The sequence below is a fragment of the Acipenser ruthenus genome, chromosome 44 (genome assembly GCF_902713425.1).
Source record: "Acipenser ruthenus chromosome 44, fAciRut3.2 maternal haplotype, whole genome shotgun sequence".
Lineage (NCBI taxonomy): Eukaryota > Metazoa > Chordata > Actinopteri > Acipenseriformes > Acipenseridae > Acipenser > Acipenser ruthenus.
This window is the reverse complement of record NC_081232.1, coordinates 9,806,616-9,823,775: the sequence shown is the minus strand read 5'-3', so window position 1 is coordinate 9,823,775 and position 17,160 is coordinate 9,806,616. Positions and strand designations below refer to the sequence as shown.

The 17,160-nt window shown below is 44.5% G+C and overlaps 1 protein-coding gene across 1 annotated transcript in view; it reads left to right on the top strand.

The window, feature by feature from the left end:
* srcap (Snf2-related CREBBP activator protein) overlaps positions 1-17,160 on the top strand; it is a 54,595-nt gene that overhangs the window by 14,265 nt on the left and 23,170 nt on the right. Inside the window, exons 10-19 of the mRNA XM_059012239.1 lie at positions 1,493-1,669; positions 2,635-2,906; positions 3,665-3,842; positions 5,318-5,454; positions 7,065-7,234; positions 8,624-8,816; positions 9,400-9,536; positions 10,947-11,133; positions 11,555-11,724; positions 12,472-12,698. Of these exons, the coding sequence (XP_058868222.1) occupies positions 1,493-1,669; positions 2,635-2,906; positions 3,665-3,842; positions 5,318-5,454; positions 7,065-7,234; positions 8,624-8,816; positions 9,400-9,536; positions 10,947-11,133; positions 11,555-11,724; positions 12,472-12,698 (1,848 nt within the window). The remainder of the gene's footprint in view (positions 1-1,492; positions 1,670-2,634; positions 2,907-3,664; positions 3,843-5,317; positions 5,455-7,064; positions 7,235-8,623; positions 8,817-9,399; positions 9,537-10,946; positions 11,134-11,554; positions 11,725-12,471; positions 12,699-17,160) is intronic.

Genomic DNA, 17,160 nt, shown 5'->3' with positions numbered 1-17,160 from the left:
AGGATCTGTCTACCTTGGCAGATCCCTCTTTTTGTGACGTTGCTGTACGTCTTACACACAGCAGTGTGCCAGGCATTGAGGTGTTGAGTGTAGAAGATGAGGTTGCTTCTCATCTTCTTGTCTCCTGTCCCAGAGTAGTCTGTGTACAGACACTCCGGGTTCTCTCTCAGCACGCTCAGTTTATGATGCTTCCTGGCCTGTGCGCTGCGCAGTTCAGCCGGGTACTGGAACTCCCTGCTCTCTGCACTCTGACTCGTCTCCATGGCAACCGGGAGAATCTCCTACACTTTGTTGCAATTTTCAACTGTCACTGCCAACGGCTGCTTTTTTGAAAGTAAACTGAACTTTTTTAAAAGCAAACTACTGCTGAACTTTTAATTTTTGTAGTATTTGTTTGTATTTATTACTATAAAATTATAAAATAAAATGATGGTAGTGTAAAACGCTTACCTCTACCTCTGTAATTTTCTTCCTTTATTTTCCTCTTTTATTTACTTCTATCTTTTCTTTCTCTTTCTTTATCCTTTTCTTTCCTTTTCTCTTTCTTAAATATTTCTTAAATATTTTTCTTCTCTTCCTTTAATTCTCTCTTCTTTCCTTCCTTCCCTTTGCTCTGTGATTTTCTTCCTTTCTTTATTTTCCTCTTATTTCCTTCCTTTCTTTACTTTCTTTTCTTTCTCTTTCTTTTTTCCCTTTCTTTCCTTTCTTTTAATTTATCTTCTCTTCCTTTAATTCTCTCTTCTTTCCTTCCTTCCCTTTCCTCTGTGTTCTTTTTTCTTTTGGTCTTGTTCTTTTGGTGTTTTTATAATATTTTTATCAAATGTTTTCTCTTATTTTTTCATATTACGTTAAATACTACTTTAAGTACTACTTTACATATGTTTATGTTATTAAATTGGCATTTTATTTCACTAAGAAACATATAAATTTTTAAATTTTCAGGAGCTCATATTTTCTGTGACTGCTCACTCTAAAAGTCTCTCTCTCTCTCTCTCTCTCTCTCTCTCTCTCTCTCTCTCTCTCTCTCTCTCTCTCTCTCTCTCTCTCTCTCTCTCTCTCTCTCTCTCTCACTCTCTCTCTCTCTCTCTCTCTCTCTCTCCTGATTCTTCTTTCTCTCCCCCCTGACTCTCTCTGACTCTGTCTGTATTGACTCTCGCTCTCTCTCTGGTCTCTCTATATTGACTCTCTGTCTGTATTGACTCTCGCTCTCTCTCTGTCTCTATATTGACTCTCTGTCTGTATTGACTCTCGCTCTCTCTCTGTCTCTCTATATTGACTCTCTGTCTGTATTGACTCTCGCTCTCTCTCTGTCTCTATATTGACTCTCTGTCTGTATTGACTCTCGCTCTCTCTCTGTCTCTCTTGACTCTGTCTGTCCTCCTCTTGACTCTGTCTGTATTGTCTCTCTCTGTATTGACTCTCGCTCTCTCTCTGTCTCTCTATATTGACTCTCTGTCTGTATTGACTCTCGCTCTCTCTCTCTGTGTCTCAGGTGAAATGTCGATTGAAGCTCTTCTAGAGAAGTACTCTGGTGCTTATGCGGACGACTTCGAACTGCCCGTGTCGGAGGAGTCTTCTCGAGGGAGCTCTGAGGAAGAGGATTCCTCCGGGAACGATGACGATGAAGAGGACGACGAAGATCCCGATGATGAACACAGCCAGTCTTCGGGTAAAAAAAAAGTGTCTTTTTTTAAAATTTTTGAATGTATGTTTGAGTGTCGGGTGTCTATCGCTGATCATGCTGAGAATTATAAACTCTCTCCCAGCTTCAGTGCGTGACGCTCCCACAGTCGCTCGCTTCAAATCAACTCTCAACACCCGCCTGTTCTCTCTTGCTTTCAATGCTCTTCAAGCCTGATATCTGTTATCAGCTGTTGTCTAAATTGCTATTTCGGTTTTTCATCTTCTTCGTATGATTCTGTGTGACACACGCATCCACAGTGTTTAGAATTCACATGGAATATGCCTGTAGTTAATGTATTTGCATTGTAATATGCATGTATTTAATGTATTTGCATTGATTTTTACTGTTTGTATTTCATGTACCATGCCCTGTATTTCACTGTATTTAACCCTTCGCGGTCCATTGTCGGGCCTGGTCAGACATTGCAATTATTCCTATCAGGTCCATTGTCGGACCTGGTCCGACATCATTATAGAAACGCAAAAAAACGGGTTTTAGTCGTTTTGTCTCCGGAAAAAGCCGAGAAAAACCATTCGGTGGCCGAGTGGGAGCGACAGGAGCCGAGACAAGCCGAAAAAAAACAAAACAAAAAAAAAAAGGAGTATCTCATGAATAGTCATACATGGTATCAGATATCAGATAACGGGGCGGTCGTAAGTAAACAAGCTGGCTGTGAATCAGCGCACAGAGAACACGGACATTTGCAGAGCTTTTTGAGATGTTATAGTAAAAAAATAATGACTAGGATCGCATTATTGAGGAGTCTGGTGATAAAACGAGTGATCAGGAGATGATTGCCTGACACGCATTTAATAAATGGACCGCAAAGGGTTAATGTATTTGCATTGCTTCTCACTATCTTGTAAAGCACTTTGTGATCCACTATGAAAGGCGCTATATAAAAAATATTGATTGATTTATTGATTAGCGTTTCTCTGACCTGTTTCCAGACTCAACAGGATCTGCGGAGAGCGAGTCCGAGGAAGAGGAGGGGGGAGAGGAGGAGGAGGATGAGGAGGAGGAGGAGGGGGGTGACATCAGCATGGCCTTCCTCCTCAAACCAGACCACCCCCACTCGGAGCAGCCCCCCCAGCGGGGAGAGGGAGAGGTGGAGGGGCAGAGCAAGGCGGGTCCCCCCGCGCGCCCCAAAAAGGAAATCACCGACATCGCTGCCACAGCAGAGAGCCTGCAGCCCAAGGGTTACACCCTAGCCACTGCACAGGTAAACCAGCAGCCAGGCCGGGACGTCAGACTCAGGGACAGGGGGATGGGGGGGGGGGAATCTTCTGGCTTAAATTCCAACTTCAGCTCTCGATTTTTTTCAACTTTTAATCAATCTCATTATTTGTTCAGTTTGGACATGATTTAGATTTTTTTTCAGTTCAATTTTTTTTAACAAATGCACTTAATTTATTTTAAAGAACACGACCTGTAAAACTTTCTGAGGCTTGGGAGAGGGAAGGGTTACATGTGCCTGATGATAATTAGACCGATTAAGTAATTAAGAGCTTGGGTTGGAACGAATGCCAACCCCCCTGTTTTTTTTTTTAGTGCAGCGGGCACAGCAGTGTGATCCATTCCAGGTTTTACTACCAGCTTGATCAGCCCCCAGTGTGTCTAGCTAACAAGCTCAGGTGTGTCTGATTACTAAACTCCTAGTGAAACCAGGACTGGATCACACTGCTGTGCAGCGGGAGTCTTTATTCCCAACACAGCAATGGGAACTGTACCTTGCTCTTACACTCTCTCCCCCTCCCTCTCCCTTTCCCTCCCCCCTCTCTCCCCCCTTTCCCTCTCCCTCTCCCTCCCCCTCTCTCTCTCTCTCTCTCTCTCTCTCTCTCTCCCCCCTCTCTCTCTCTCTCTCTCTCTCTCTCTCTCCCCTCCCCTCTCCCCCTCTCTCGCATGCTCTCTCCCCGTCTCTCACCCTCTCCCTCCCCCCTCTCTCTCCCCCCCCTCCCTCTCTCTCCCCCCCTCTCTCAGGTGAAGACCCCCATCCCGTTTCTCTTGCACGGTACCCTGCGGGAGTACCAGCACATTGGGCTGGACTGGCTTGTCACCATGTATGAGAAGAAGCTCAACGGGATACTGGCCGACGAGATGGGACTGGGCAAGACCATCCAGACCATCTCCTTACTGGCGCACCTGGCCTGCGAGAAAGGTACAGCCACACCTCATTAAACAAACAAGAAAACAAGTTGCCACATCTAAACATTTAAAACAAATAAAAAAAAATATATATGAAGAACATAAGAAAGTTTCCAAACGAGAGGAGGCTCCATTCAGCCCATCTTGCTCGTTTGGTTGTTAGTAGCTTATTGATCCCAGAATCTCATCAGGCAGCTTCTTGAAGGATCCCAGGGTGTCAGCTTAAACAACATTACTGGGGAGTTGGTTCCAGACCCTCTCTATTCTCTGTGTAAAAGATAGCGTGTGAAAAGAGATTTAAGGGTGCAGGGCAGTAAATTTATAGAGTTTTAAAATACACCAGCATTGCAGGTTTATTATACAGGTGTGGCTAAATGTCTTGCATCACCCTGGAATTTTAGGATCGAGACAATAAAAAAAAAAGACATCATGTCATCAAAAACTACCAAATAAAAACACACAAAAAAAAAAAAGTCTGCCGGAAGCCATAATCGCAGTCCAGCAAGTATTTCATGTTAGATTTCGAAATGTCACGTTTTTCCAGTCAGTTTTTCAGTTATCTGGGGAAAACCCCAAAACGCTGGGTGTGGAATTCAATATGTTAACAAGGGAACATTATTCAGCAGCTTTCATTGGACTCTATGAAGCTGAGGGAGTTCATTCTATATAGAGGGTGTGGAATTCAATATGTTAACAAGGGAACATTATTCAGCAGCTTTCATTGGACTCTATGAAGCTGAGGGAGTTCATTCTATATAGGGGGTGTGGAATTCAATATGTTAACAAGGGAACATTATTCAGCAGCTTTCACTGGACTCTATGAAGCTGAGTGAGTTCATTCTATATAGAGATGGGATGGTAAGCGTTTGTCTCTGTACACACACGCTATCTCCAGGCTACAGTCCATCTCTCCCAATCAGTAACACGGCCATATCAAAGGAAAAAAAAATATTTCAGTGTGATACTTCATCTTGGAGCAATACTAAAAAAACTCTGCTTTGAAAAGCCTTGGATTGTAATGGTTTTAATGATGTCTGTATTGCTGGTGAATGCTAATGCCATTTCCTTATTTGTCTCTCTCTGTTTCGTGTGTTTTTGCCTGTCTGTGTCTGTTTCCTGTCTCCTGTCTTATCTGTCTGTCTGTCTGTCTCTGATTCCTGTATGTGTGTCCGTCTGTGTTTCCTGTGTTTCTGTGTTTCCTGTGTGTGTGTGTGTGTCTGTTTCCTTTGTCTGTCTCTCGTGTGTCTGTCGCTATGTGTTTCCTATTTCTGTGTGTTTCTCCTGTGTGTGTGTGTGTGTGTGTGTGTTTCCTGTCTGTGTTTCCTGACTGTGTGTCTGTCTGTTTCCTGTCTCTGTGTGTCTCTGTGTTTCCTGTCTGTGTGTGTCTCCTGTGTGTCTGTTTTCTCTCTGTGTGTGTGTCTCCTGTGTGTCTGTTTTCTCTGTGTGTGTCTGTTTCCTGTCTCTGTGTGTGTGTGTGTCTCTTCACAGGTAACTGGGGTCCACATCTCATCATTGTACCTACCAGTGTGATTCTGAACTGGGAGATGGAGTTCAAGCGCTGGTGTCCTGGCTTCAAGATCCTCACTTACTACGGAGCACAGAAAGAGCGGAAACTCAAGAGACAGGTGAGCCGGGGTCGTTCTGTAACTCTGCACTTAGTAATTCATTTGTAATTTCAACAGTGTTGTGTTTTCGACTGCTCTTCGTCACCCCCCACCCCTCCGTCCCATTTATCATTCTTGAAACAAGCGTTCTCTAGAAAGTTTCTGTGTTTCGTACTCGTGATCGCTGCTTGGCAGAACAAACAGAGTGAAACGCCTTAGCGATGTGGGGAGGTGTTGGTGGGACTTTTTTTCATTGTAATTGTAATTTTGTAATTGAAATTTACTACTGCGTAATTGGGGGGGAAAAAAAAAAATAGCATTGTAATTTCAGCAAACAGTGCTGCTGTAATTAGAATTGGGATTTATAATTGAGCCCAGGTCTGTCCAGCAGTAACACAACCCCTTATACAGCAGGCTGTAGTTGCGTCAAGTTTGAGATATTTTTACAGTTATCAAAGGGAGGAGAATCAGACTCCCGTTGCCCAGCAGTGTGATCCATTCCTGGTTTTGCTAGGAGTTTAATAATCAGACACACCTGAGCTTGTTACCTAGACACACTGGGGGCTGATCAAGCTGGTAGTACAACATGTGTTCTGGTTAAATAATCTTGCTTAGGCTTTTTATTTTTTTTAGGCTAATGTCTTTCAATAACACTGATGAAGGCACTAGAGCCCAAACGCTGGTCTGCTTGACTCAGTTTAGTTTCAGTAACGCTGATGAAGGCACTAGAGCCCAAACGCTGGTCTGCTTGACTCAGTTTAGTTTCAGTAACGCTGATGAAGGCACTAGAGCCCAAACGCTGGTCTGCTTGACTCAGTTTAGTTTCAGTAACGCTGATGAAGGCACTAGAGCCCAAACGCTGGTCTGCTTGACTCAGTTTAGTTTCAGTAACACTGATGAAGGCACTAGAGCCCAAATGCTGGTCTGCTTGACTCAGTTTAGTTTCAGTAACGCTGATGAAGGCACTAGAGCCCAAACGCTGGTCTGCTTGACTCAGTTTAGTTTCAGTAACGCTGATGAAGGCACTAGAGCCCAAACGCTGGTCTGCTTGACTCAGTTTAGTTTCAATAACGCTGATGAAGGCACTAGAGCCCAAACGCTGGTCTGCTTGACTCAGTTTAGTTTCAATAACACTGATGAAAGCACTGGAGCCCAAACGCTGGTCTGCTTGACTCAGTTTAGTTTCAATAACACTGATGAAGGCACTGGAGCCCAAACGCTGGTCTGCTTGACTCAGTTTAGTTTCAGTAACACTGATGAAGGCACTAGAGCCCAAACGCTGGTCTGCTTGACTCAGTTTAGTTTCAATAACGCTGATGAAGGCACTAGAGCCCAAACGCTGGTCTGCTTGACTCAGTTTAGTTTCAATCACGCTGATGAAGGCACTAGAGCCCAAACGCTGGTCTGCTCGACTCAGTTTAGTTTCAGTGACGCTGATGAAGGCACTAGAGCCCAAACGCTGGTCTGCTTGGCTCTCTTTAGTTACCTCTAGTTCTTGAATTTTTAATCCCAGCCTGTATTTGAGAAACCTGTTTAACGCTCAACGCTTTTTAAGTGTGCTTTTCTGAATGTGGAAAGATGTTGAAATATATATATATATATTTTTCCATTCTTCTGTGCTGTGATCTCAGGGCTGGACAAAACCCAACGCTTTCCACGTGTGCATCACGTCTTACAAGCTGGTGCTGCAGGACCACCAGGCCTTCCGTCGCAAGAACTGGAAGTATTTGATCCTGGATGAGGCGCAGAACATCAAGAACTTCAAATCCCAGCGCTGGCAGAGCCTGCTGAACTTCAACAGGTGAGAGAGAGAGAGTGTGTGTGTGTGTGTGTGTCTCTGGGAGGATGTCAGCTGCTTTACAAACGCTCGTCCGATTGATCTCAGAACTTTGTCAAGTTGTGTTTAACCCTTTGCGGTCCGTTTTTATTTCCTCGCCCGTCGGGTCTAATTTTATTTTCACACGCGCTGTGTATTTTAGACGCGCTGTTTTCAAAGTCAGTTTATTTGCAGTAAAACGGTTTTTAAAAGGCTCTGCAGATCAACAGGACTCTCGGTACTGCATCTCCAGCCCCGCTCCTTGTTCACTGTATTTATCACATACCTCTTCATAGTCATCTCCTGATCACCCGTTTTATCACCAAACTCCTCAGTAATGGGATCCAAGTCATTTTCTTATTACTATAACATTTCAAAAAGCTCTGCAAATGTCTGCTGTCTCCTACCCTCTGTCCTCCGTCTGTCTGCACACTTAGTTTCCGAACAGTGTCCGCTCTGGTCCTGGAATATACAACTGTGGCCGAAAGTTTCGCATCCCCCTCTATACAGAATTAATTCGCTCAGCTTCAGAGTCCAATGAAAGCTGCTGAATAATGTTCCCTTGTTAACATATTGAATTCCACCCCCTCTATATAGAATGAACTCCCTCAGCTTCATAGAGTCCAATGAAAGCTGCTGAATAATGTTCCCTTGTTAACATATTGAATTACACCCCCTCTATATAGAATGAACTCCCTCAGCTTCATAGAGTCCAATGAAAGCTGCTGAATAATGTTCCCTTGTTAACATATTGAATTCCACACCCTCTATATAGAATGAACTCCCTCAACTTCATAGAGTCCAATGAAAGCTGCTGAATAATGTTCCCTTGTTAACATATTGAATTCCACACCCTCTATATAGAATGAACTCCCTCAGCTTCATAGAGTCCAATGAAAGCTGCTGAATAATGTTCCCTTGTTAACATATTGAATTCCACACCCTCTATATAGAATGAACTCCCTCCGCTTCATAGAGTCCAATGAAAGCTGCTGAATAATGTTCCCTTGTTAACATATTGAATTACACACCCTCTATATAGAATGAACTCCCTCAGCTTCATAGAGTCCAATGAAAGCTGCTGAATAATGTTCCCTTGTTAACATATTGAATTCCACACCCAGCGCTTTGGAGTTTTCCCCAGATACTTAACGACAAAATCTAACCGTGAAGTACTGCTGTTATGGCTGCCGGTAGACTCTCTTCAGACTCATTTCTTTTGATTTGCAGGACGCTAAATACAAAGATCTAAAATGACGTTCCTCCTGTTAATTATTTGTATTTAATTTGTTTCAATCCTATATAATCCTAGGCGATTTTGCTGTACTGGAGTCCGTGTTTCTGACCCCTGTGTTTTTTGTGTTGTCTTGCCAGCCAGCGTCGGTTGCTGTTGACAGGAACGCCCTTGCAGAACAGTCTGATGGAGCTGTGGTCTCTGATGCACTTTCTGATGCCTCATGTGTTCCAGTCGCACCGCGAGTTCAAGGAGTGGTTCAGCAACCCGCTCACCGGCATGATCGAGGGGAGCCAAGAGTACAACGAGAATCTGATCAAGAGGCTGCACAAGGTGAGGGGAGAGGGAGGGGTGCGAGAGACTGCACGAGAGGAGAGGGAGGGGTACGAGGGCCTGGTCAAGAGGCTGCATGAGAGGAGAGGGAGGGGTACGAGAGCCTGGTCAAGAGGCTGCATGAGAGGAGAGGGAGGGGTACGAGAGCCTGGTCAAGAGGCTGCATGAGAGGAGGGGAGAGGGAGGGGTGTGAGAGACTGCACGAGAGGAGAGGGAGGGGTACGAGAGCCTGGTCAAGAGGCTGCATGAGAGGAGAGAGAGGGGGAGGGAGAGGAGGATAGAAGGAGAAAGGGAGGGGGGAGGAGGAGAGAAGGAGAAAGGGGGGGAGGAAGAGAAGGAGAAAGGGAGGGGGGAGGAAGAGGAGGAGAGAAGGAGAAAGGGAGTGGTACAACGAGAAACTGATTTTGTTATATATAGCTTTTCAATGTAATAAATAATCTAGACCATACTAATCCTGTTTTATTGTGCTCGCTCTCGCGCGCTCTGTCGTTCTCTCTCTCTCTCTTCTCTCTCTCGCTCTCTCTCTCGCGCGCTCTCTCCCTCCCTCTCTCTCTCTCTCTCTCTCTCTCTCTCTCTCTCTCAGGTGCTACGCCCCTTCCTCCTGCGCAGGATCAAGGTCGATGTTGAGAAGCAGATGCCCAAAAAATATGAGCACGTAATCCACTGCCGGCTGTCCAAGAGACAGCGCTGCCTCTACGATGACTTCATGGCTCAGAGCTCGTGAGTGCAGCTCCTTTTCTAACCTGTAGGAGGCGTGCTGCTCCGGGTGGTTAAAGAAAAGGGGTCTTGATACCAGGAGGTTCAAATCCCGGCCACTGATTCCCTTTGTGCGTGTGTGTGACCCTGAGCAAGTCACTCCACCTCCTTGTGCTCCGTCCTTCGGATGAGACGTAAAACAAACGAGCTCCTATTGGAAGTGACTGCAGCAGCAGCAGTTGTTGATGATGCAGAGTTCACCCCCCTAGTCTCTAAGACTAGGTAAAAGCGTCCGCTGAGTGACTTGTTGAATAACTGCTTGCTGGACTGGAGGGTCACTTTTTAGTTCCTCTCCTAACTTTTGGGAGCAGCAGCTGCACAAACCACTCTTTGTTTTTGGTCACCTGACCCTTCATCTTATAGCCACCTGGATGCAAGTTTCAATGGAGTGTTTTAATGTAATGGAATCGATAGGTCCTGATCGTTTCAATAATAGACTTTATAGAGATTAGTTCTGAACCCCAGGACTGAACTCAGTAGACTTGATAGAGGGCAGTTTGTAGCCCCTGTGTGTAGGACAGGCTGCCTGCTTTCCTTCCTCTCAATCCTCAGCACCTTAACAGGTCCTGGCCTCTGTGCAGTAGGTCTGGATTTGGTAGCTGGTGCTGACAGGAAAAATCTCCCTTTGCAACCCAGGGCTGGACCCCACAGTGCCGGCCTTGTTACTTACTGGGAGAGACACGCGTTGCTGCCTGGAGATAGCGTGTGACTAGACTGACTGCCTGCTGTTCCTTTCAGTGTCATAAAAATGTGACTTGAGGAGGTGTTTTGTCGAGCTCCATTACTGGATTGTCCGGTCGGAGCTCTCCGCAGAAATGAGGGGCTGACAATCAGGCGAGGGTGGCTGGTGTCGATCGGGCTGATTTCACCCGTTCAGAGTGAATTAAGTAACAGCTGCTTGGGTTTGTGACAGTCGCTGCTTCCCTCTCCTGATAGTCAGCCCCTGGTTCCTGCAGAGAGCTCTGTCCGGATGATCCAGTAATGGAGCTCTGCAAAACACCTCTTGTAATTCAATTCAAATTCAAAGATGCTTTTTATATAGAACATAAATAGATATAAAAAGATCCAAAAATATTTAAATAAGACGTATAAAGATACTTTTTATTTCTCCCTCCCCCTTCTTCCCTCCCTCTCTCTCTCTATCTCACACTCTCTCCCCTCCTCTTTTGTTCTCGCCTCTTTCTCTGTCTCGCTCGCTCTCTCGTTCTCTCCCCTCTCGCTTTCTCTCCTCCTATCTTTTTTGTTCTTCCTCGTCTCTTTCTCTCCGTCTCCCCCCCCCTCTCTCTCTCCCCTCTCGCGCTCTCCTGTCTCTGTCTCTCTCTCTCTCCCCTCTTGTGTTCTCTCTTTCTCTTCCTCCCCTCTCTCACCGCGCAGGACGCGAGAGACTCTGGCCAGCGGTCACTTCATGAGCGTGATCAACATCCTGATGCAGCTTCGGAAGGTGTGTAACCACCCTGACCTGTTTGACCCCCGGCCGGTGCACTCCCCCTTCATCACCAGCGGGATCTGCTACACCACAGCCTCCCTGGCGCTCCAGGCCCTCCACAGGGACCCCTTCAAGGTAAGAGAGGAGAGGACTAGGGGGAGGGAGAGGGGACTGGTGCTCGGAGCTGTGGAAAGGACTCCTTCAAGTGAGAGGGAGAATGGACTGGGATATGCTATATTATCCAACCTCCCTCTCTCTCTCTCTCTCTCTCTCTGTCTCTCTCTGGCTCTCTTTCTCTTTCTCTCTCCATCCATCCATCCCTCTCTGGCTTGCTCGCTCTCTATCTCTGTGTATCTATCTCTCTCTCTCTCTCTCTGTGTCTCTCTCTGTATGTGTATGTCTCTGTGTCTGTATCTCGCTCGCTCTGTGTCTCTGTGTGTGTCTCTCTCTCTCTCTCTCTCTCCCTCCCTCCATCTCTCTCGCTCTCCATCTGTCTGTGTGATTGAGTGTTTCGGAGTTGTGCTGTGTTAACCAGCCTCTTCCTGTCTCTCTGCAGCAGGTAGACCTCAGCATGTTTGACCTGGTCTCTCTGGAGCCGCACGTCTCTCTCTACGAAGCCGACGTGTTTCTGCCGCGCAGGAAGGTGACCCGACAACTCATCGAGGAGATCATGGATTCCCCTGCCCCGCCTCCGCGCCCCAAACCCGTCAAGATGAAGGTCAACAGGTACCCCCCTCATCTTTTAAACAGCAATGGCAATCAGACTCCTATTGCACAGCAGTGTGATCCATTCCAGGTTTTACTGCTACAAGCTTGATCAGCCCCCAGTGTGTCTAGGTAACAAGCTCAGGTGTGTCTGATTATTAAACTCCTAGTGAAACCAGGACTGGATCACACTGCTGTGCAGCGGGAGTCTGATTCCCACCCCTGTGATGATAACCAGCTTTATTATTGCAGGGCTGGGAATCAGACTCCTATTGCACAGCAGTGTCGCCCATTCCAGGTATTACTGTGAGCTTGAGTGTAAATAACGTTTCCACTAGAAGTCTTTCTCGGCGTCTTCAGTGTAAATTCAGCGGCAAACGTTTCCACTAGAAGTCTGTCTCAGCGTCTTCAGTGTAAATTCAACGGGAAACGTTTCCACTAGAAGTCTTTCTCAGCGTCTTCAGTGTAAATTCAATGGCAAACGTTTCCACTAGAAGTCTTTCTCAGCGTCTTCAGTGTAAATTCAATGGCAAACGTTTCCACTAGAAGTCTTTCTCAGCGTCTTCAGTGTAAATTCAATGGCAAACGTTTCCACTAGAAGTCTGTCTCAGCGTCTTCAGTGTAAATTCAATGGCAAACCTTTCCACTAGAAGTCTGTCTCAGCGTCTTCAGTGTAAATTCAATGACAAACGTTTCCACTAGAAGTCTGTCTCAGTTTTTTACTATAAGAAATGTAATTTTTTCCTTTTCTCCTCCTCCTCTCTGTAGGATGTTCCAGCCCATTCCGAAATCAGACGGCCGTACCGTTGTTTTGGTGAACAGCCCTCGCCCCTCTGCATCAGCCGCCCCCCCTGCCAGGACCGTCTCCATGGAGACGGGGGTCCAGTCTGCGTTGGCTGCCCCCCCTCCCTCACTGAGAGCCCCCCACCTCTTCCAAACGAATCAGAGCATCGTGACCCCAATACTGGCAGCACCCCTACCAGTCCCACGGCACGGTGAGGCTGGATGTCTACATTGGTTATATAAATTATACACACACACAGTAGATGCTGCTGAACAACCTCTCATTTTATATGGAACAATGATATAAGCTGTAGATGTAGAAATATGAAGCTGAAACACACGTGTTTGAAATGTTAGTGTTAAAAAATTAACATGGGGAAACATGAAATACCCAAACATAGAACTGATTATCCTACTGTCACGCGAGTTTAAAACATCATGTGGGAGATACTGAAATTGAAGAAGGAATCTATGAAAAAGCCCTTGACTCAGAAATGTCTTCATCTAGACAATCTGGGGAAGCTATAAAAAAGGCCAAAAAGATGCTCGGATATATTGAGAAGTGTTGAATTTAAATCAAGGGAAGTAATGTTAAAACTTTACAATGCATTAGTAAGACCTCACCTAGAATATTGTGTTCAGTTCTGGTCACCTCGTTACAAAAAGGATATTGCTGCTCTAGAAAGAGTGCAAAGAAGAGCAACCAGAATTATCCCGGGTTTAAAAGGCATGTCGTATGCAGACAGGCTAAAAGAATTGAATCTATTAAGTCTTGAACAAAAAAGACTACGCGGCGATCTGATTCAAACATTCAAAATCCTAAAAGGTATAGACAATGTCGACCCAGGGGACTGAAAAAAGAAACAAGGACCAGGGGTCACAAATTAGATAAAGGGGCATTCAGAACAGAAAATAGGAGGCACTTTTTTACACAGAGAATTGTGACGGTCTGGAACCAACTCCCCAGTAATGTTGTTGAAGCTGACACCCTGGGATCCTTCAAGAAGCTGCTTGATGAGATTCTGGGATCAATAAGCTACTAACTACTAACCCCCTCCCGCTGAAACCCATCCTAATTTTTGCGGGCCAGTTTGAAAGCCACGGTTCTGCGTGTGCGCTCTGTACCGCTGGCAGCCGTTAATAAAGCAGTCAGAAATAAGCGAGCGTTATCTTTATCAGGGTTGCTAATAACCTGCATCTACTGTGTGTGTAGCGAGAGAGAGGGAGAGATATATTACTATACATACACACTCAGCTCTGTCAAAGTCTTGCATCACCCTCTATGTAGAATTAACAGATTTTGCTTCTTAGTCGAATGTAAACCTGCTGAATAATGTTCCCTTGTTAACATATTGAATTCCACCCCCTCTATATAGAATGAACTCACTCAGCTTCATAGAGTCCAATGAAAGCTGCTGAATAATGTTCCCTTGTTAACATATTGAATTACACCCCCTCTATATAGAATGAACTCCCTCAGCTTCATAGAGTCCAATGAAAGCTGCTGAATAATGTTCCCTTGTTAACATATTGAATTAGACACCCAGCGCTTTGGAGTTTTCCCCAGATATTTAATGGAAAAACTGACTGACATACTGCAATTATGGCTTCTGGTAGACCTTTTTTTTTTTTTTTAATTAAGCAATGTTAAATAAAATGCCTAAATTATGTTCATATAGATTATTATTATTATTATTATTATTATTATTATTATTATTATTATTTTATTATTCATTCATTCATACGTCATTTTTTTAAATCTCCCTTACGGTTTTATGATGCTTACAAATCATATAGAGGTATATTTCTGAAGCCGAAAGAAGTGACTGGACACAGTTGTCTCTCAAATTTTAAAAAGTTTATTGAAGACAGTGGGGTCTACAGGACACTTTTGTTAGCTTAGCGAGGAGACAGACAGTCGTCTTGCACCGGAAGAGACGGTGTGGACTGGACAGCAGTGTGAGACAGGGAGAGCAATCCTCCTCCAGGCCACAGGGGGGCGCTGTTCAGTTGCAGCGGTCCGTTGCGCAGCAGTGGGCAGTGAGAGAATTCCCACCCATGGCCTGCAGAACGATACAGTCTTTTTCTTTGGCACACCTCCTAGCATAGCCGTCTGAAACACAGAGAACAGAGAAAGAGGTCAAAGGGGTCAAAAAACAGGTCAAAGGGGTCGTTTAGGGTTATGTTGAAATGGCTGCCAACATGCTGGTCATTGAAGCCAACGTGAACAGCCCCCATCTTGTGTCACATGATCCGGGTGCCCTGGACGAATAATTTGAATGCTTTTTTTTTCAAGTTTCACTGTGTTTCTCAAAAATATTATTATTATTATTATTATTATTATTATTATTATTTATTTCTTAGCAGACGCCTTTATCCAGGGCGATTTACAGTCGTAAACAAAAATACATTTCAAGAATCACAAGTATTAATACAATTAAGAGCAAGATAAATACAAAGACTTTGGTTCAAGCAAGTACAAGTGTGGCAAAATACGATTCAATAATACAGCAGATAACAGCGTCAGTGATAGTTACATCAGGATATAATTAAATACAAAATACTACAGATTAAACTCCAGCTATAGCTGGCCAGTTAAATATTTCGCTAAATGTTAAATCTAGTTAAGAGACTTTAGATGTATTTAAATATTTAGCTACAGGTTAAATCGTGTAACTAGATTTATAAATGAGATCTGAACGCACACATTTAAAAAAAGATTTATTTTTCACAACGTTTACGTTAAATCTGGAGAAAAAAAAAAGACAAAAATATTAACGCTTTTAAAAAAAAAAAAACAGGAACAGAGGAAAAAACGAAATGCAGTACGACAGACATAAGAACAGAAAATAGGAGGCACTTTTTTACACAGAGAATCGTGAGGGTCTGGAACCAACTCCCCAGTAATGTTGTTGAAGCTGACACCCTGGGATCCTTCAAGAAGCTGCTTGATGAGATTCTGGGATCAATAAGCTACTAACTACTAACCCCCTCCCGCTGAAACCCATCCTAATTTTTGCGGGCCAGTTTGAAAGCCACGGTTCTGCGTGTGCGCTCTGTACCGCTGGCAGCCGTTAATAAAGCAGTCAGAAATAAGCGAGCGTTATCTTTATCAGGGTTGCTAATAACCTGCATCTACTGTGTGTGTAGCGAGAGAGAGGGAGAGATATATTACTATACATACACACTCAGCTCTGTCAAAGTCTTGCATCACCCTCTATGTAGAATTAACAGATTTTGCTTCTTAGTCGAATGTAAACCTGCTGAATAATGTTCCCTTGTTAACATATTGAATTCCACACCCTCTATATAGAATGAACTCCCTCAGCTTCATAGAGTCCAATGAAAGCTGCTGAATAATGTTCCCTTGTTAACATATTGAATTCCACCCCCTCTATATAGAATGAACTCCCTCAGCTTCATAGAGTCCAATGAAAGCTGCTGAATAATGTTCCCTTGTTAACATATTGGATTACACACCGCTTTCTATAGACTTCTAGACTTCATAGAGGTTAGTTCTGAACCCCAGGACTGGGTGCAGCAGCAGCAGCAGCAGCAGGGCTAGTGTGAGTTTCTAACCCTGCTCAAACTCCTGGCTCCTGATCATTTCAATAATAATAATAATAATACTAGACTTCATTGAGGGTAGCTTTGAACCCTAGGACTGAGCCCAATAGACTTGATAGAGGGCAGTTTGTAGCCCCTGTGTGTAAGACAGGCTGCCTGCTTTCCTTCCTCTCAATCCTCAGCACCTTAACAGGTCCTGGCCTCTGTGCAGTAGGTCTGGATTTGGTAGCTGGTGCTGACAGGAAAAATCTCCCTTTGCAACCCAGGGCTGGACCCCACAGTGCCGGCCTTGTTACTTACTGGGAGAGACACGCGTTGCAGCTTGGAGATAGCGTGTGAAAAGAGATTTAAGGGTGCAGGGCAGTAGATTTATAAAAAGAGTTTTAAAATACACCAGCATTGCAGGTTATTATACAGGTGTGGCTAAATGTCTTACATCACCCTGGAATTTTAGGATCGAGACAATAAAAAAAGACCATTTAGATCTTTTGTTTAACATCATGTCATCAAAAACTACCAAATGATATCACAAAAAAAAAGTCTGCCGGAAGCCATCGCAGTCCAGCAAGTATTTCATGTTAGATTTCGAAATGTCACGTTTTTCCAGTCGGTTTTTCATTAAGTATCTGGGGAAACCCCAAAACGCTGGGTGTGGAATTCAATATGTTAACAAGGGAACATTATTCAGCAGCTTTCATTGGACTCTATGAAGCTGAGTGAGTTCATTCTATATAGAGGGGGTGGAATTCAATATGTTAACAAGGGAACATTATTCAGCAGCTTTCACTCGACTCTATGAAGCAAAACGAGTTATTTTGGCCAGAGCTCGATATTCAGATTTGCCTACTGTCTCGAGCAATCAAGTGTATGAAACCGTGTGTCTACAAAGAGGATATAGAAGAGACTTAATGAATAAGAAATAACCTAGAACTGCACGCATTCTGACTGTATAAAACACGACAGCTCTTAGCGCTGCGCAAACCAGTTACTGGATCACCTGGACTGAGCTCTCCACAGAAATCGAGGGTGGCTGGTGACGATCGGGCTGATTTCACCTTTCAGAGCGAAACGAGTGAAAGAGAAACAGCTGCTTGGGTTTGTGTGGGT